The 20,569-nt window shown below is 46.5% G+C and overlaps 1 protein-coding gene across 2 annotated transcripts in view; it reads right to left on the minus strand.

Annotated features, from left to right (window-relative positions):
• Positions 1-20,569, minus strand: part of ZC3H12B (zinc finger CCCH-type containing 12B) — a 706,390-nt gene that overhangs the window by 41,707 nt on the left and 644,114 nt on the right. For both annotated transcript variants that reach the window (XM_069612533.1, XM_069612534.1), the window contains exons 3-5: positions 19,413-19,552; positions 4,823-5,057; positions 3,157-3,263 (exon numbers count right to left, since the gene is read on the minus strand). In XM_069612533.1, the coding sequence (XP_069468634.1) occupies positions 3,157-3,263; positions 4,823-5,057; positions 19,413-19,552 (482 nt within the window). The remainder of the gene's footprint in view (positions 1-3,156; positions 3,264-4,822; positions 5,058-19,412; positions 19,553-20,569) is intronic.

The following is a 20,569-nucleotide window of genomic DNA, read 5'->3' on the forward strand; positions in this document are numbered from 1 at the left end:
TGGGCAGTACGACCCAAAATGACTGTACTAGAGCACAAAAGTGACTGAAAGTTTCAGTGTAAGTTTAAACCGCTCTATGTTACCGAAGAATCCCAGCATGCCAATCTATGAATGATCCAATGCTGGAGAAGAGGTGTGTTCACATGTATTTAATGCAGAGACTGTGCCTTGCCAATTTGGCTATGGCCCGAGAGAATCTCATCTGGCACCGTATGAGGAACCATGCCATCATCAGAGCCCTCATCCACCTCTGAAATGTACTCAAGATGGCGGTAAGAGGGCACAGAATGGGGAACAAAGCCATGCATGACCTTGGCCAGAGCCTTTCTAGGGCGTTCCACCGTGCCTCGGGGTACCCCAGTCGAAACAGCCTCGAAAGGCGTTGAAGGCGTCGAGTGAATCGGCGTTGACGCCGAACGCGGCGCAGAGAGCATCGACGTGTTGACACAGGCCTCAAGGGCGGAGCCCCGAGTGTGTCCCTCGACAGCCTGGGCGCCGATGGAATCGATGACTTTTTCGGAGGCGGAGCCTCGAAAGTGTCCGTCGACGACCTCGGCGCCACAGGCGTCAACGTCTTCCTCGAAGACACCACAGGTGCACACGGTCTCCAGCGCGTCGAGGACCGGGACCTGGAACGGGCATGATGAGAACGATTCCCCTTATCCGAGCGGGACCTTTCCCGGGAATCGTGCCGACCACCCGAGCCCGAAGGCGTACGAGCGGTGTCTCTCGACCGATCACGACCGATCCCACTCGGAGGCGCGGACGGACCAGTGCCCTGCGATTCGAGAATCGCTAGCATTTTCTTACCGAAGGAAGCCCATTCTTCCGGCGTCGCATGATTGGTGGGATAAGCGACCCGCCCACGGGCGGAGTCCTCGGATGAGGACGGGGAAGGCGACCGATGACGGCGCTTCCGGGATTGCCTCGAAGAGGCAGAGGAGTGGCGGGACCTCCTCCGGGACCGAGACCCACTGGACTTCCGATGACGATGCAGAGTGTCGCCCCTCGAATCGTCCGTTGAAAGCCCCGCAGACCTCGACTTCTGTGGCTTGGACACCTTACCTACCGACAATTTCTTCTTGCGCTCCCGCAAGGCTTTGGACGTAAGCGACTGGCAGTCGACACAATCATCCGTCTCATGGGCCGCCCCGAGGCACCAGAGGCAGGCGTTGTGCGAGTCTGTCACCGACATCTTGGACACACAGTCCCCGCACTTCTTGACGAGGTAGACATCACGAAGGATAACTTCACAAACGAACAGGTTCGAAGAACCGAAAGAACAGAAACTCCAAAGAGTCGAGGCACGCCGAGATCTCCGAAGCGAACACGTTCGCGGAAAAAACGGAACTGAGGCTACGGGCGTCGTGCATCCTACTTATAACATCCAGTGACGTCAGCCGTCGGAGGAGGTCCTCGAGGGCGGCGTATCGACGCAGGACGGCGAAAGATTTTCCGAAGCAGCACAGCTTTGGTGATTACTGTCATAGATATGGAATACGTCAGAGGACCCAATCCCCTCGAAATATTTTTTCTGAGAGCCTATTTTGCATCAAAATGAAATCTTAAGAGACAACCACCTGTGTTCAAATATTTGCACTTTCCAAGTGTCACATTTCTGGCAAGGCTATACATTTCTGATGTACTTCAGACATGCATGTGAAAGGTGCTGACAATTTAAGTAGCCTGCATTATGTATTAGTCAGGAATATTAGCAAAGGATCAATTTAAGAAGCAAAAGCTTGTGGAGTCTTATGTCCTAAATCAATGTGCTCACTTGTCGATTGTTGACTGAAAGGAGAATAGAATTTAACCTGGTCTTTCAAGTCCAAATCGGGAAGAGGAGAATTGTCAAACCAGACTACTGAAAAGCTACAGGCTACGTTTAAATGCCCTTGGATTGCTCAATTTGGATTTGATAATGATGTAAAAGAATGTTCAACTTAATTGTATTGCTAGACTGGTAGGGCTTGAGGACAATCTTTATAATTTGTGCATTATGGGCCATTTACTGGTCATTCTCTATCATGCTATCCAACCTACACATTATCAGATACATTAAAAAAGATAAGAGACATATGAAAAATGTGATGGGTGGGAGAAAAACAGCAGCTTTCATGTTTTAGATCTGGGGTATGCAACCTGTAGCTCTCCAGCTATTTTGGACTACCATCCCAATGATCTGTCACAATTGCCTATTCTGGCTAGGGTTGATATATATATCTCGCAGATGATTTCCATTAGTGGAGGGTGCTTTTGATCACCTGGACAACAATCAACACACGTCAGTTGTGAAACTGTATGATGCATTTAACATTTCTAGGTAATTAGTCCCCAGTGCATGTTTCCGGAAAACCCCGCCACAATGGAGCGGTGATGGGAAACATTTCTACTCCTTTACATTGTTTTCATGGGAGATGACAGCCCCATCCACCTCCCTGTACTTCCCACTCCCTACTCCCTCTCATATATAACTATCCCGCCAACTTTCTAGGGCTATTTGCCATGAAATGCATTTCTCGTCTCAGTTTCATGGATGTCTTTCTGCAATTCGGATTTAATACATACCCCGTTCAATTATCTTGCAAGGGTGACTGCGTGCTTCTAAGCCAGTTTGTTCGGGTAAGCACTTCAAAGAAAATCCAGATTAGGGAGGACTGTCTCACAAGGGACTAAATTAATCAAAAATGTAAAACAGTTCTTTAAAAATGTTTGGAGAAGTTGTGCTATAGAAGAAAACTTTCTATTGTGTGTGAAGTCAATTAATTGTTTAACACATTGCTGCATGTACAGTGCCCTGGAGCATCTCACACCAATCCATCAAAAAGGGAGAAGGAAGTTAAAGGAAGCACACTGATTTTGTATCTGTATTAAGCAACACATTTGTAATGTTATTGTTTCACTTTCACAGCACAAGCTAAACAAATTTAAGTTTTCATTTCCTACAAATGCTTTGCATTTTCTGCCCATGCCTTGGACATATTTCCCTTCTGCCGTGAAGGGAAATGCCATACAGAATCAGAAAAACACTTTTTAAAAATCATAACGTTTTGTTTTTGTACATTTAGAAACCCTTCAGGCCTACACAAGAGCTTGTCGTTGGCCAAGCATTCCTACTTTCTTCCTAAGTAGTGTTGATGTGTCCATCAGACTTACCATATGGACACGGCTGCTTCTTATGCTCGGGAATAACAGGCTTTTTCCTTAGGAAATTCTCAAGACTCGGACCATGACGTCCAAGGGGATCATCAGGGGGCATAAATCTGTGACAGAAAACCATACATCATTTTACTTTTTTGTAGGTTTTCAAAGGAAACATTACAAGACAGTGAGATAAATATGAGATTATAAATTAAGATATATATATTATAAATTAATATATTATAAATTAAGCAAAATTTATTGCTATGCGTACAATTTGAAGCAAGATATAGCTTATCACATTTTTTTGTAAGCAAACAAGTATTGGTACTCCTGGTACTTTAACCCAATTTCCATTTTTCCAACAGCAGCAGAGGAGACAGAGTCTGGCAGAGAGATTGACTATTTCATTAGTAGATTTCTATCTCAAAATATTGAATGTATACATTTCTCACTTCTGATTCTTTAGCGCCAAATAATTAAAGGTTGGCTTGCTTTGATACAGAGCCTTTGATAAAATGTTAAACATTTTTGTTATTTTCTGTTTCTTGTTTCTTTATACCATTTCCCCTGCCCTTTACCTAACCCTCCTTTCTCCTTTGAGATTTTGCTACAATATAGATGTACTTCGAAGTGGGGTGAGGGACGGGGGTGGGGGCAAAGGCGAATCGAAATAGAACCTTGTTTCCGTGGTCATTCTGCAAATAATTCTGACAGCTCAGGGTGGATATAACTAATCATTTAAGGGGATCTGCTTAATGCAAGGGATATGTACAATCATGGTGAAGAAAAGGCAACCACAAACCACCTTAAATCTGGCATTTAAACTCTAGGGCACTAAACGGACAACTCATCTCTATCATCAAGGGCTCTCAGAAAGGTTGCTTCACATTGCCTGAGCAGGATTAGAAAAAGGCTGTAGAACAGACGCTTTCAAAAATATAAAATGTTAATGTGGGTCTTCACGCACTCCTGCTCACCAAATACACCACCCTTTAAGAGCACATAGATAATAACCATCTCCTGCCTCTCTAGTGTGTATTTGAAATGTAGGGTCCAAAGGAGTTTGGCCACAATGTGTTAGAGGAGAAAGTATACACCCTCCTGCACTGGGCATGTTTGAATCCAAGGTGTCACAAACACCCTTGGAGTAGGACGTTTCCCTATCCGTCTCCACACCACAGCATTGATATGCATTACAATGTTGTGCTTATTGGATGCCAAAGCCTATTAAAAGAATTACACAAATATAGCCATGCCTAGAAATTTGTTATAATTCTCTTCTTAAGTTTATTTTTTAATCATATTCTCAAAACATATTGTCATGACGACATGTATTGCAAGCTATGCAATCTTCATCAAAGCTTCGGACCATCATTTTTTCATTGAACTTCTTCTTATTTCAGAATTGCACATTTGGTTCAGTAACTTATTGTAGCTGGAATCATTCTCTGTAGTAGAGGTTGAAGGATAAAAGAATGGTCTGACGTCCTAACGAAGAGTGCATAGCTTGAAACGTGTGTTGGCATAAGAATATGGCATCCAAAGAGGTTTGCTTTTCATTTGCTGCTTGTGTGTTAACCTGAGGGAGAAGTGATGGCATAACGGGTTGCTACAGTGAACCATATGGCTTATCCAGTTAAACAAGTGTCATTGTATTTAAAAAAGATTTCATACATACTTGTCGTTTACAAAAGAATACATTAAGAGTCGCTCCTCGATGAATTTCTTCCATTCTGGCTTTTCATTTTGCAGGTCTCTGTAGTTGTCATTCGACACAATGATCCCATCTGAGTCGAAAGCCAGTTTCACTATAAATCGGTCATCGTAGCACACTACTCTCCGGCCCTGGACTCTTCGGGATGGGGTAAAGACAAGAATCTTATCTTTCTCCAGCTTGTGGAGGATCTCTTGATCTGCATTATGGAAACAAATAGGATATCGAGGTCTGTCTAATGATAGATTGCTTGGCTGCATTCTAATTTGTTAATACATTGAAAAGGTTTGTAGCATTTCCATTGGAGGACTGCTTTCAAGGGATGATCTGGTGTGATTCCGCACGGGAAATGTTATTTTTCTAATCAACACCATTGCAAATGTGTTTCTCACTTTAGCTTGCTAAAACATGTTTGTTGTTAGATTGTTGCTTTCTGTTGAATACTACCCAGTGAGGTAGGCTTATACACGGGTAAGAAAGCTACTTTGGGATTTAAATCAGTAATAGACATTGTGCCCCCAAGCTTTAAGTTATATTAAGACTGCACTGTCATCACTCAAAAGGTGCAGCATTTTCGATGCCCATTTTCACCAACAACCAAACTCCTACTTTTCAACAAGGCCAAATTAGGTTGTGCCAACCCTTTTACTTTGCAAAATGGTCTTTCATGCCCTTGTCACTGCTTGCATCTTTTTACGACTGCTTCCTGATACTCTTCTTCTAGCTTTGCACACTGCTGCGGTCTTACTGGATGCAGTACACTTCTACCAGACTCATTCACCAAGCATCTTGCTTCTCACGCTAACTATCCACGAGATCAACCTGATCATATCCTAATCTGCACTATCGCCTGCATGCCCCTGCAGCACCCTCTTGATCTCTTGCTGTACTACATATGGTGATCTACAACCACCAGCCTACCATCAGACCCCCAGAGCCAGTCAAGTTAAAGTACTCGCTAACACCACCTAAATATCAGTATCTTAATCAAATCAATAGTTGGGCTAATTTGAACAGTTCTATGGCCTTTTCCTGCTTTTTGAAGGCCGTACCAAAAAAGACCGATTTATTTTGGTCGATTTTGTGCGTCCCGCAAAAAGTCAAAAAAGCACGTAGATGATGCTTTTTTTAAAAATTCTGTGTGTTTCACTCGCTACCCCCCTTCCCTCCTTAGTACCCCACTCCCCCACACACACAGTTTCATTCCCCCCCCACCCTTTGTTTTCAAACACACACAGACACTTAAACTACACTCACACACTCCTCTTCCGGGTCTTGCCGCACCTGTCCGTCCCTGCGTACACTTGTGTGCGTCGCAGGGGCTGACAGTTCGATATATAAAGACCGCTCTGTGCGGTAAAAGAGCGGCCTTTGTAAATCTGCCTTTTTTTTAAAAATCGTTTTTTTTAAAAAAAACTATTTATTCACTTAGGACCCTTTGAACATGTATGTACTTTGCAATGGCATTGCATTTTGCCCTATTCAGTCTAGTGCAAAGTATGTCTACAGGTCTTATTAAGGTTAATATGAACAACATGGATGGAAATGAGTTGATGCTTTGATGTTTGGCCCAGGTTTCTGATTTGCTTCTTGCTGTTGAATTGTGCATCGGAGCTTGCAACCAGGAGGGATTCGTCCAATTAGCTGCAGAGGGGCGCAGTTTCCCTTTCACTAAAATTTCACCTGGTATGAACACAATTCTGTCCAGATTGGCAGATATGAATTTCTGTTACGCAATGAGATTTAGATATGATAAGGTAAATCAATAATTTACATTGTTCAGAACTATGACTTTCAAAGAATGTATTTGAGACTTTTATTTTCAATAATAGTGCATTAACAACTTGTCAATACCTTTAATGGAAATGGTTCCATCATACACAAACTAGGAAATAGCCTTAGAAAATAAACAAATACTCATGACCAGTCACACCTAGCCAGCCCTTCTTCCCTTCTTATGTTCAGAACACTGCCATCCAGCTTCCACGGTTTCATCTAAATAGTTGCTCCTCTCAGTCTGCCCCAAGCCTATTAAATAATTATAACCCAGAAAATGTCCAAAATGTCTGAAGAGCGAGCACTCAGGACAATCTGCTTGCTATATGAACTAGTATAGCCCACCACTTGGGCCGTAATACTTGCAGATTAATTTTAATATTATTTTATTGGACATTTGTATGGCGCCTATACACAAGTGTTTCCAGGCGCCACAAAACAAGAGTGGGGAGAGAGGGAACATGGGATATCATACGAAAAACAGCAACAAGAAAAAATAGATGGTTATATTGGCCATGTGGCAATCCTACCTGCTTGAAAGAAAGTGCTGGGGTGGTGGGATAGAGAGAGAAGTGCAGTAGTGGGGGACCCCCACGGGGTGGCAGGAGTGCATGCTGTACAGGCCAAGGCGGCAAGTGCCAGGGGAGAGCGAGAGGAGGGGAGGCCAAGTACAGTGGGCAGGCAGACTGGGTAGGGATCGTCTGGGAAAGGGAGCCCAAAGGCAAGTGCTGGCAAAGGATGCTGTGACGGACTGGTAGGGGTGTGGTCTGGTCCCTCTATGACTCAGAAGGGACCAGGCACCAGTCAGAGCGGCAGGTGGAGAGTTGAGCATGGGAGGGGGAGATGGAAGGAGGAGGAGAAAAGGAAGGTCTTGAGAAGTTTCTGGAGTTTAACAACATTTGGCTAAAGTCTGATGGGGAGAGGGAGGCTGTTCCAGAGGGAGGCGCCAGCCGAGGAGAGGGATCTACCTGCCACTCTCTGCTTGGAGAAACGTTTGACCTGCAGAGAGTTGGAGCCAGAGGACCGAAGGATTTTGGCTGGCAGGTATTTAGGGATGGAAAGATGGGTGTAGAGGTGTCACAGGCCCCAGACAGCCTTGTGGATGATGCAGAGGGTTTTAAATTTGATCCTTGCAGTTACCGGGAGTCAGTGGAGAGACTTTAGAGCTGGAGAGATGCAGTCCCTGGGCTTAAGGCCAAGGATAAGTCTCGTAGCCCTGTTCTGGATTAGTTTGAGGGGGTGAATGGAGGAAAGATGAAAGTTGAGGAAGAAGCTGTTGCAGTAATCACGTTTAGAGAGAACCAGGGCTCTGCAAACATTGAGCTTCTGGGGGAAGGTAAGGAAACGTAGATGACCCCTAAGGTGATGGAGCTGAAGGTTGGACTTCTTGGCAAGGCCAGAGATGGTGCAGAGAAGGAGAGAGAGGAGTCAAAGATGATCCCAAGGTGTTTTGTCCCACAAGTGGGTCTGGGGAGGGGACCCAAGGAATCTGGCCAGAGAGTTAGGGGGAAGCTGGGAGCAGTCATCCCAATGGGCAGGATCTCAGTCTTGCTGACATTGAGGTAGAGATCATTGGCAGAGCACCATGCCTGAATAGCAGTCAGGTAGTCTGGTATAAGGCAGGAAGATGAAGAGGAGGAGGAGGCTGTTGAAGGCAGCCGGAAAGAGAATTGTGTGTCGTCTGCGTAACACTGGAAGTGAGGAGAGTAGGTGGAGATCAGGGGGGCCAAAGGGGCGAGGTAGATGTTGAAAAACCATGGTGATAAGGAGGCCCATGGTGCTGAAGGAGGCCACAAGTAGAGAGTGAGGTGGAAGACAGAAATGGACCCATTTGAACTTGGGAGGGTCTGTTAGAGAGGAAACAGGTAAGCCAGGCCAGTGCCTTGTCCGTGATGCCTCAGGTATCATAGAGATGTTTTATGAGGATGGAATGGTTGACAGTGTCAAAGGCAGTGGAGAGATGGAGGAGGATCAGCACAGATGGAGTTTCAGATTGGAGAGAAGGTCTTCACGGGTATTCAGGAGAGCAGTTTCAGTGCCTGTGGCAGCCCTGAAACCAGACTGGTGGTCATGGAGGAAGCCAGCTATTTCGGTGTGGAGAGTCAGTTGAGCGATGACCAGCTTCTCCATGAGTTTGCCAAAGAAAGGGGTGCTAGAGATAGGCCGATAGCCGGAGAAGGGGGGTCAGCAGACAGCTTTTTTAGGAGAGGGAGCACAAGGGAGTGAATGAGAGGTCGAGGGAAAGAGCCTGTGTCAAAAGAGTGGTTGTAGAGGTCAGCCAAGGCAGGGTCGAGAATGTCAATGTTGTCCTTGATGGTTATGGAGGAGCAGGGAAGCACCTGTTTAGAGGAGACTTTCATAGAGTGGCCAAGTCTAGAGATTTCATCTTGTGCAATGGGAGAGACTATGGGGGGGCAGGGGAGTCAGAAAAGATGGAAGGAGTAGGGGTGTGGGAAGAGGGAGCATATGACAGAGCACACAATGTCAAGAGTATTGGAGGAAAAGTGGGAAGCCTGCGAGGGGAGAGAATAGGAACCTGTGGTAGGATTGGCAAGTTCCTTGAAGATTTCAGTTGTTTTGTTTGTGGCTCCAGAGATGCAAACTTGGACATGAGCTCTTTTTTTCGAGCAGGTGGAGAGTCAGTATTTCCTTTGGAGTTGGCGGCAGGCCAGTTTGTCTGGGGAAGAGCTAGATACCTGCCACTTTTGCTCTGCTGCTTTGCACTTTCGTTTCAAAGTGTCAAAGTGAAAAGTCATAACGAGAGTTGCATTTGGCGATAGGCTTCATGCAAATCCTCATGACAGGGGCAAGGATGTCCAGGGCGTTAGTGATAGAGAGAGATGGAGGTTAATTAGGACAGAGTCAGGGGAAGAATGAAAAGAAGGGGACATGGGAGGGATGAAGGAGGAAACAAGGGCAGCAACTGACATACACTTCTTCAGTCGCATGACGGAGAAGGAGATTGGCAGTGCGGGAGAAGGAGACCAGGGAAAGGGGAGGTCAAGGAAGGGGAGAGGAGTGCATGCTCAGGCTATGATAGAGGGTTAGTGGGGGAGTTGGAGAGTTGGAGAGAGGAGTGTCTGACGAGATGAGAGCATCCAAGGTGTGCCCTCGGAGCGGGCAGGGCTAGAGGGAAGGATAGTGAGGGAGAGAGAGTTGCAGATGTCACGGAAGAGAGGCGCCTGCATCAGGAGAGTCAGATGAGTGTTGAAGTCTCCAAGGAAAAAAAGGTTTGGGGGCAGAGGAAAGAAGAGAGGAGGGGAGGTCTGCCCATTCCGAGAGGAAAAGGGAGACAGGACCATGGGGTCTCTAGATGGTAGCAAGAGTAACAGAGAAAGAAGGGGAGTTAGACTGCAGACTAGGCTTTCAAAGGAAGAGTAGGATTGAGTGGGGATGATGGCGGCAGGAACCCACTCTGGGAAGATCAGAGCCACTCCACCACCAGATCGAGAGGGTCTGGGATTGGATATGATCAGATTATCTAGAAGGCTACATACATACTGGTAGTGTGGCAATCAATTCTCTGCGACTGCCCAGATGGATTTACGTACAAATTCTCTCTAGCCTTCTCGAATGAGGCAGATAATAGCTTTGTAGGCCCCACCCTCGGGCCGTACCGTGCATCATGGGCCCTAAACCATGTTAAGGATTCTCGCAGCACTCCTGCTTTTATCCTGGTCTTTATGCTAGATAGGGCACTCGTCAAGGAGACATGGACAAGCTGTGTCACAGAAAGCCACAGGTGAGACTGCTACATTGTTCTCCTGCAAACGCTACAATAGCGTTTGAACCCTTACCATTGGGCTGCAATGTGTGCTCGGTTACCTTTGCCCTCGGCTGGGGACCACTAATTTAGACAGTGGTCACCTATGAAACAACAAAATCTTCTGGTGTTCCTCAACTCCACCATCATCCCCTTCAGCCCTCCAACCCACTATCATTGCTTCTACTAATAAAGGCCACCATCAAGGATTCTTAAATATGCTGGCTTCTTGTTATGGGAGTTCATTCACTAGCAAAGGTACTTGCTCAGTTTTACTTAATTGGTTTAATAGGCCCTGAACTTTGATTCCTATAATCCAATCGATGGCACCCATGTTGCTTTCCATGTCCAAAGGTCGACTTCCACATATGATTTTAACTAGTAAAATTCAACTTCCCCAAGTCGATTTCTAAATGTCAACTTTTTCCAGAGTTGATTCGATTTTCTTTTTTTTTGCCTTCATGCCAGATCCTGCCGAAAAATATTTATCCAAACCTAACTACTTTATAGTTTATTCACTCCACCACATTCAAAGCAACCAAGGTTACCTATTATGAGCCAATTATTCTATATTTTAACCAATAAATAATGCACCCTCTCTTATACAAGTGTTCAGGAATCCATTGTCATCAGGGTATATATAGCTATAGCGCTGTGCTCTAGCACCTTGAAGCGTCTCTTGTGCTAGATGGGATTACCAATGAAGCTCTTGGACCAAATAACCAGACAGACTCAAAGAATATGGCAAAGTACTACTTTATTTTCAATTTAATAAAGAAGGGTCAAGTGGCAGACATTAGACTGATGCATGCACACTCCTTACTCAGAGGTTTTATACCCCAATATGCGTCATCTATGATGTCATACGGAGGCCGCTAAAGACCCGACCAAGATGGGCGCTCCCTTGTGAGCTCCCGCGTGGCCTTTTAAAATCCTTATTAATCCTGTTTATTCCCGCAGTATAACCCCCTAAACCAACTCTCATCGCGTCAACCAGTGTACAGGGAAGAAAACCAGCCGTGCAGAAGAATCCAGAGACCCTGACCGTCTAGATCCCGCTTTGCGACGTCCCCGGATGGCTAGGGCGCCTTGAAGGCCGCGAGAGAGAGCTTCGGCGGCCGCAGCGCGGCCTAGGCGAGGCCGCGCTGAAAAGTGGGAGAAAGGAGTAGCCCGCTGCCCAAGACGCCGGCGCTACAGATCCCTCACCGCCCGGCAGCTGAGAAGCAGCATCCCGGCAGAACCTCGCGGCGCCACAGCCGCCCGCCGGCGAGCTACACAGTTGCATTCTGACGCAGCGGCGGCCCAATCGAAGGAGCGGAACACGGGCGAGGCCTCACCAGGTACTGCGCACGCTGGGGGGGAGGCGGCCCGGCTGTGCCCAACGACCCACTCGGCGCTATCTAGCAAGAGGCCCCACTCCGGCAGCACAGTGACGCACCGCAGGGACCATAGAACTCCGAACGGAACCAATTATCCTGAGACCCGATAATCCACCGTCCCCGACACCAACCAGGACGCATATGGCGGGCTGAGTGTCCGGCACAGGCCGTCCCTACGGTCGAGCAAAACATCTCACAAAACACCGTATAAGGGCACAGGAAACCCCCGCCTCGGCCGCCACACGAACTCTACGACCAGACAACCAACGGCGCTGTCCATCCGTACCCGCAATGGGGAAAACCGACAAACAACAGCGCAAACTGAACTTTGACGCTGGAACCTCGGCAAAAACCCCAAGACACAGCAACGAATCGGAGTCCCCGCCACACAAACTACACCAAGAGAACGACGATACCCAGTCCCTCGACATCGGAGCACTGCTCCTGGAACTGAAATCCAGTATCAGTAACCTAGATAGTAAGATGGACGGCCTTGCGTCCAAGGTTGATCAAGTCCAACACCGGCTGGACACCCACAATGAACGGTTGGATGAGGCAGAGCAACGGATATCTACTTTGGACGATGGGGTATCGTCTTTGAACACCAAAGTGCGGTCTCTAGAGGCCCAAATGAAAATAATCAACGCCAAAAACGAAGACCTCGAAGGGCGGCCAGAAGGAACAACATCCGGATAGTGGGAGTAAGAGAGAAACAACTACAAGGCAAAATGGAAGACCACGTTGAAGAAATGTGCAAATCGCTCTTCGGTCCGGAAACTCTCTCGCCCCTGTTCGTCGTCGAATGAGCCCACAGAATACCGACGTTAAGACCCGCTTCCGGAGCCCCCTCTCGCCCAATAATTGCAAAATTACTCAATTATAAGGACAGAGATTCGATACCTCGAATGGCCAGAGAGAAAGGCGAGCTACAGCACGATGGCGATACCGTCCACTTCTATCCGGACTTCTCCCCAGCCGTCCAGGCACAAAGGAGGTCTTTCACAAACACTAAACAGAGACTACGCACGAACCAGATACCATACTCAATGCTGTTCCCAGCCCGATTGAGAATACAACACCAGGGAAAAACCCAGTTTTTCCAAACACCTGAAGAGACAAATATGTACCTAGACCGGGCGGGCTGTCGACCACCAGAGAATAACCAGGCACGAGCTCAAAGAGAAAGGGCCCAGGGGAACCCTCCATAAACGGACTGAAGCAAAAGAACACGACACACAGCAACAATCAGCGCTGCCGGAATGCAAAATAGACGGTTAAACAACCTTAAGGCCGCGCGACTTGGGAAGATCCAAGCGCCCCTAGCACAGCAATGTTCAAGTTTTCAAATTACAAGTTAAAAGAAGGGGGATCCACGACAAGCCAGTTGGGGGTTGCTCGCGAGAAATGGGAGGGAGAAGCACAAAAGTTGGGGGTTAACAAGTTGTACAGCACCCAAGACACCCCACATGCTCCACTCAAGAGAAGTCCACACCACAAACAAAACCGGCCCAACAGGGCCAACCACCCCCGCCCGTTAGTAGTTAAATGCCACGATCCGCACGTGCAAAGAATTGAAAACACAGCGCTTCACCGTAGCCACATGGAACATTAAAGGTGGGAATCAACCAGCGAAAGTGAGGAAAATGACTCAATACCCACGCCGGCACAAAATCGACATAGCGTTTATCCAAGAAACACACCTACGCCCAATGTCCGAACACCCCTGGGCCAAAGACTGGGGATGTCACCGCTACTTTGCCTCTTTCTCGTCCTATGCCAGAGGAGTGGCCGTAATAATCAATAAGGCAATCAATTTCAAACTAATCGCTCAAAAAAAGGACACAGAAGGCAGGTCGCTCATGGTACAAGGAACAATTGACGGAGAAGAAATCACCTTTGTGAATTCATATGGCCCGAACACGGATGGTCCCAATAACTTCGACTGGGTAATGACCCAACTGAGCACGGTCAGTCGGTCCACGATCATATGGGGTGGCGACCACAACACAACCCTGAACCCAGCCAAAGATAAATCGCATAAACAAACAGTGACCCCCATCCAAGGCGTCCCTACAAATTACTGAAATTTGCAAAGCCTATGACCTCATTGACATATGGAGACACCAGAACCCAAACACCAGCAACTTCACCTTCAACTCCTGGGTACACGGAACCAGTTCGAGAATAGACTATATCCTCGTGTCCGGCCATAGCCGCCTACAATGGAATGACTGCCATATCCTACCGAGAACCCTCTCAGACCACTCCATGGTGTCTCTTACCTTGGAGATTCAAGCCACGAGCGCTGCAAGACAGAGTCTTTGCGGAAGAACTCCGAAGTAAACTAGAACATTTCCTCGACTCCAACACAGATACAGTGCCCTCAGCCGGGACTCTGTGGGAGACTCTAAAATGTTTCACCAGAGGGGTCTGCATGAAGAAGGAATGCGGAATATTAAAACTTTTGCAAAGGGAGTTGAACACCAGCGAAGCAAAACTCAAAAACCTTGAAGGCGCTCTCCTGATAAACAAAACTCCACAATCACTAGAAGCAATCAAGAAAGAATTAGAAGTGTTCCGCGACGCAGCTGAAAGGGAAATAAAATTTCTGGGCAGACAGCGCAAAATTCGGCAGTACGGTGAAGGGCAGCAACCCGGAGCTCTCCTCGCGAGGCTCATAGCTGCCGACAGAAAACCCACAGCGATTGAGTCAGTGGGACCCAACAGGCAATACCGTCCACTCGACAATCGACATTGTTGAAAATGTTCGCAGATTCTACCAGGAACTGTACGACTCCAACTACTCCGCCGATCAAACAGAGCTGACACGATACCTAGATGAAATAGAACTTTACTGGGTCGACCCAGAGCTCAGAGAACCATTAAACGCCCCCATTACCATTGAGGAGATCCTTGAAGTCATCAAAGAATTACCAAACTCTAAAGCACCAGGTCCAGATGGCCTGTCCGGCGAATTCTATAAACACTTTGCAGACCTCCTTGCCCCGCTACTCCTCCAGGTCTATGACGAGGCCCTGACCAATGACCAGCTACCACCAACACTATACAGGGCCAACATAATCCTCTTGCACAAGCTCTGCAAAGATCCTATGGATTGCGGCTCATACAGGCCAATCTCGCTAATAAATATGGACAACAAAATCTTTGCAAATGTCCTAAGCAGGAGGATGATGCCCCTCATGCCCGCCATGGTGCTGGCTGACCAAGCGGGCTTCATCCCTGAGAGGAACACTTCATACGGGATAAGGAGGATGTTCGGAGCAATTGAGGCCTTAGAACGGGACTGTCAGGCCGTGGCAGTACTATTAGACGCCGAGAAGGCTTTCGACTCGGTCGAATGGCCCCTTCTGATCACTGTCCTGGAAAGGATGGGGCTGGGCAAGCGTTTCTTGCAAATGATTTCCCTACTCTACAAAACAACAGTCTCCAACATCACGCTAGGCGGCCACTATTCTGCTGATATCCACTTGAGAAGAGGAACAAGACAAGGATGTCCACTCTCGGCACTTTTGTTCGCTTTAGCAATGGAGCCCGAGCCCCTAGCCTCCGACATGCGTATGCGACACCTTCACAGAGGCCTCTCTTTCGGCCCACACAAAATGGTCATCTCACTTTACGCAGATGACATAGCCCTGTTTCTACAGAACGCAGATGAAAACCTAAACCCAGCAATGAGAGCGGTAATACAGTTTGGCCGCTTATCTGGGCTGAAAATCAATAACAGCAAATCGGTCATCTTCCCGCTCACCGTCGCCACCACTGAATTTACTGACTACTTTGGCTTCCAGTGGCAACATACACACGTAAGGTATCTCGGCATCTACATGTCCCGTTTGAGAGAGGAGATCATTCATGATAACTATGAAACCACTATAGACATCCTCCAAGCCAAGATCGAGAGATGGAAGTCCCTACCACTCAACCTCTGGGGCAGGGTATCAATTGTAAAGATGATCATCTTACCAAAACTGCTGTACCTCTTCTCAAACATCCCTCTACTCCTCACACAGAAACTTATCCAGCGCATAAAGAGTATGGTCCTAGATCTCGTCTGGGCCGGCAAGGTAGCAAGAGTCGCCTACTCCACACTAACCCTACCGGTACGGCAACGCGGATTGGCCCTTCCGGACCTAGAACGTTACTATTGGGCAGCCCAGGCCCAATACCTCAGCCAATGGTATGCAACGCAGTTCATATGACCACATGTCCAGATAGAGAGAGCATTGGCGACACTGCACCTCCTTCGAGCCATAATCTTTGGGCAGTTCCCGGTCACTCAGTCAGGAATGAATCCTGTCGCCACCACATATTCAATCTGGAAGAAAATTGCTAAGGTAAAAGATATCTCGGCCAGATACTCTCCTCTCCTGCCAGTAAAGCACATTCCTGGTATCCCCATTACGACCGGAAAAGTCTTCCTGCTCTGGACAGAAAAGCTACAGGTGCACTCCATGGACGACCTCTTTCCGGAAGGGACTTTCATGACGGCACAACAAGCCCGAGAAAGAGGAGGCGACAACGCCCTCGACACGTTCATATATTACAGACTACGACACTCGCTTCAGGCAATAATCCCGAGTTTTCCTCAGCAACCACCAATCTGGCCACTACTCCACTACACAATCCAAGCCCGGGGAGAAGGGCACCTGGTAACTAACATCTACAAAGGCCTCTTCGATGAAGCAATCCCACCCGGAGCAAAAGCCAAAAAGAGATGGGAAAAGACACTAGACAGCGCGATTTCAGACGAAGAATGGACCTACATCCTAAAACTCACCCATAGAGTAGCGATCAATGCGAGATTCAAACTGATCCACTTTAACTTTCTCCACCAAACATACCACACACCGGCGAAACTGCACTCCCAAAGGGACTCCATCTCAGCAGAGTGCAACCGATGTGGGACACCCACAGCTGACTTCCTTCACTTGGCGTGGTCCTGTCCTCCAGTAGCTACCTTCTGGAGAGCAGTACTCGAAAAAATCTCAGCAATAATTGAAACAGAGCTTGTCCCCACGCCAAAAACAGCACTACTAGGCCTGACTCAATCGCTACCGAGCTCAGTTAGAAGGCTGACAGATCTACTGCTGGTCCTGGCACGAAGGAGAATCGCCTACACGTGGGGTAGAGGACCCCCTCCAAACGTACAGCACTGGCTGAAAGACATAACTTTTTGTCAAGATGTGGAAACTGACTTTATCAAGACTATGCCATTACACGCACGCCCTCCGGACATATGGGGGCTGTACATCACATACCTACTTTCAACAACCGACGCTGCTGACTCAACAATCAGAACCACCGCAGGACTCAAATACCAGCCCGACACACAACGCCGGTGCCCCAGCAACGGCGCCACCTAGTTGATAACCTCTAGCACAATGACTCTTTTCAACATGATGGGCGAGGGGGGAGGAGGTGAGGAGTGGGTGGAAGGGTGCAGTTTTCACAGTACGACCGACGTTCGGTCTCATGGATTGTTTGTTTTAATGGAAAAAACCAATAAAGAAAGTTTAAAAAAAATCTATGATGTCATACTACTTGGCAAACTGTAAAACATATCAACGGGAGGAATTGGTTAGAAGAACATAGGGGTTAGTACTTAATTTGTCTGTCTCTTATCTGTGAGGCACACCTCAAACTACCTCTAAATACGCATGATAATGATTATTGCAGACAAAATGGCAGCGGGTTGGTCTATGCAACATTGTATAGCAGGTTGCCCCATAGACCCACTGATTGGTTTTCATTTCCACCCAACCTTGAACTTTCGGCTCGGCTAGCAGTATGCAAGCAAAACGGAACCCAGGTGCTTGAGTCATGTCAGATTACTCCCCACTTTCCCAATTAGCCGTTCAAATCTCATCAGTCTGCCCATGAGCCACGTTTCCTGTTTGTAGTTGACATTGTAGCCTAATCTCTGTTCTGGGACATTCAAGGGAGTGTAAGCACATCACTATCTTAATCCACAGCTTAATGAATAGCCCTTGTTTTCGACTTGTGGATCACGTGTGAGGAGACAACAAATTTGTCATTTTGACCTCCTATTTACTGCTATTTGATTTAATTATGCTGGCTGTCATTGCTCCTCTTGGCCTCTAGATACTTGCCCACTCTATTTGTAGTAGCCTTATTCATCGTTAATTGTCCAATACTTCGGCTCTTGCAAGTGTTTTCTTCTTCTTTAATCTAAGAGAAATATGTCTCACATCCAATCCTTATCCGTCTGCCTCCCTTTGAGCTTTGCAGCGATCCCTTGAAATAACATCCTTGATCCAAGGCCAACAGACGCCTCTTAGTTTTGCCCACAAAGCTAATTCTCCAACGTCTCCTGACACTGCAGCCATGGTCTTTCACTGACGTTGCTGAACTGAATTTTTGCACGAGCCGGTGTCCATTTTCCTATCATGGCCATCCTTGCCTCATTATATTTTCCACTATAGCAAGCTTCTATATGTGTCTTATCTACCTTGCGTGGCTGCCTATTTACATGTATTGGTCAACAAGTTACTTCATTCTTCTTTGTATATATGATTACTTTATCGTTTTGGACATGTTTCTCTTATCCCTTCAGTTATATTACTACTCTTCAGTATTTTCATATAATTTCAGTATGTCCTTGTATAGCTTCTTTATGGCATTACTCTGCACGCTTCAGATTTCACTCAGCACTACATGATATCCAGTGGTGCAAGCTTACATCCCTCCACACGACATCCTTCCACTCATTCAGTGCAAGGATACGGTTGATATGGTTGTCTGAGTGGATATCATCTCTCGTGCACTCAAGTCCCACATAGGGCCCTTCTCCTGCTGTTCCAGTACAACGGTGATGAGGGGGCGGGAGTTAGGGATAATAAGTCCACCTGCTCCTCTACAGCGATATATCCTCATCATGCCTTTCTTTGATTTTGGGATGCAGTATTTGATGGGTAGGATTACAAGGAGAAATAATTTTGGTGGAAGAGAGGAGCTAATTTTGATCAACATTTCAGCAAAACACTGCAGTCATTATTCGACTGTCTTTCCTTACTGCAAAAATACTAGGATGAACCAGGAGTGGAGGAAGCACGAACGTGAGGGGAAGTGGTACCAGTGGGCTCAAGGGGAAAAGGGAACCGGGTACAACACAACCATTCAAAGTAACTGACATTACATTCCAGGTTACGAGACCTGGCTCACAGTTCTCTTCACAAACGTTAAGTGTCTGTATTGGATGCCTTATTGCAAAACGTACCATATCTACCATGATGATAGAACAAAAGGTTACAGAAGAAGTCACAGCAGGAGGGAATAGTGGCATTGGTGAACAACATCCTGCCATCAACTGTTTTTATGATTTGGGAACTTGAAACTTATTCAAATACATTTTTAGTCACAGGCCAAGGTGTACCAATCTATTGCAGGTTTGGAATAAGCTAATGAATGTGATCAGAAAAGGGTAAACATTGTAGTTTTTGCTAAATGAAAAAGAAGACATATGCACCATTATATTAGTCTGTAAATTACATCGTGTATTTGATTTAGTCATTATTACACCAGTATTGCATCACATACAATACGAGATACGCATGTCCATAGAATAAAAGCATGACTCTTATTTTGGAAGACCTACCTGCGATTGGGGCATCGGGCCGGGAAAGCTCCTTTCGCCAGGCTGGCACAAACACAGTGATATCTTTATGCCCTTTTTCATAAAACCACTCCACAGCAAGCTGGATCCCTCGACAGGAAAACACCTCCTTATTGCCATGGCTGAGGAAATCAAGCAATAGGAAATGTGTTAGTCAGGCAGAGAAGAACTGGCGGAACCATACATTCAGGGAACAGGAAAAATCATAAACCATATGCGCAATTCTATGGAGGAGCCACATTATCCCGTTTCAATTCACCATGCATCTAATAGATGTGGGATTTCAAATGATGATTCAATCATTTTTGCTGCAGGTTCTTCACCCGTTGGAATAAACAGGACAATGTTTAGTGAATGGAATGTGCTTGTAGGGTGTTGTTCTGTTATCAGGCTTTTGTACTGTGTCAAGTCAGCTCCTTAGTAGTCTCAGAGTGTCCGGCTTGTCTTGTCTTTAAATTGGCTTATTGTGCACCCGGCAGGTCTTATCCAAACCTTAGTTGGCAGGCGGAAAACAAGCAGAGGATTGGTAAGCAGGATGAGGTGCTACTGACAAAAATGAGGGAGGGTGCCGGTTGGGGATTGTTATAGCATTGGTGCATATGATCTTGTTAGGTGGTCCATAGATGCATGATGTATCTTGGCTCAAAGGAACCAGTTGAAGGGTGAGCATATGTACAAAGATGTTTTCTTCCAACATGCATTTTTTTTAATCATTTTTTAAAAATGTTAAGCTTTTGAGTATAGGGAATCAGCCAAGGATCAGGAGTAACCACGGGGGATCTAGACAGTGTGAAGCAAATCTAATTTGTGAGATTCTAACTAGATCACTTTTCCTATGAAGTATAATAAAAAGGTTATCAGCACATTATGTTCTGAGAACATTGTCAAGGACTACAAATGTAAAAATAAAGGGAAATCTTTGCAATTTAGTTCTTAAACCTTTGCACAGTGAGTGAATGAATTGACTCAGTTTTAAGATTATGACTTTACGGTTTTGTAAATTGAAAACAGCACACACAAGGACGTATTAAATATGTAGCTTCGTATGGACTTCTCAAAATGGAAAACACAGGCGTAATGTCACAAGCCTGACAGTTGTATTCGCTAAGCTAGAACCAGGGGACTATTAATTCCCCAAT

Source organism: Ambystoma mexicanum, chromosome 5p (assembly GCF_040938575.1).
Source record: "Ambystoma mexicanum isolate Mex_15411 chromosome 5p, UKY_AmexF1_1, whole genome shotgun sequence".
Taxonomy (NCBI): domain Eukaryota; kingdom Metazoa; phylum Chordata; class Amphibia; order Caudata; family Ambystomatidae; genus Ambystoma; species Ambystoma mexicanum.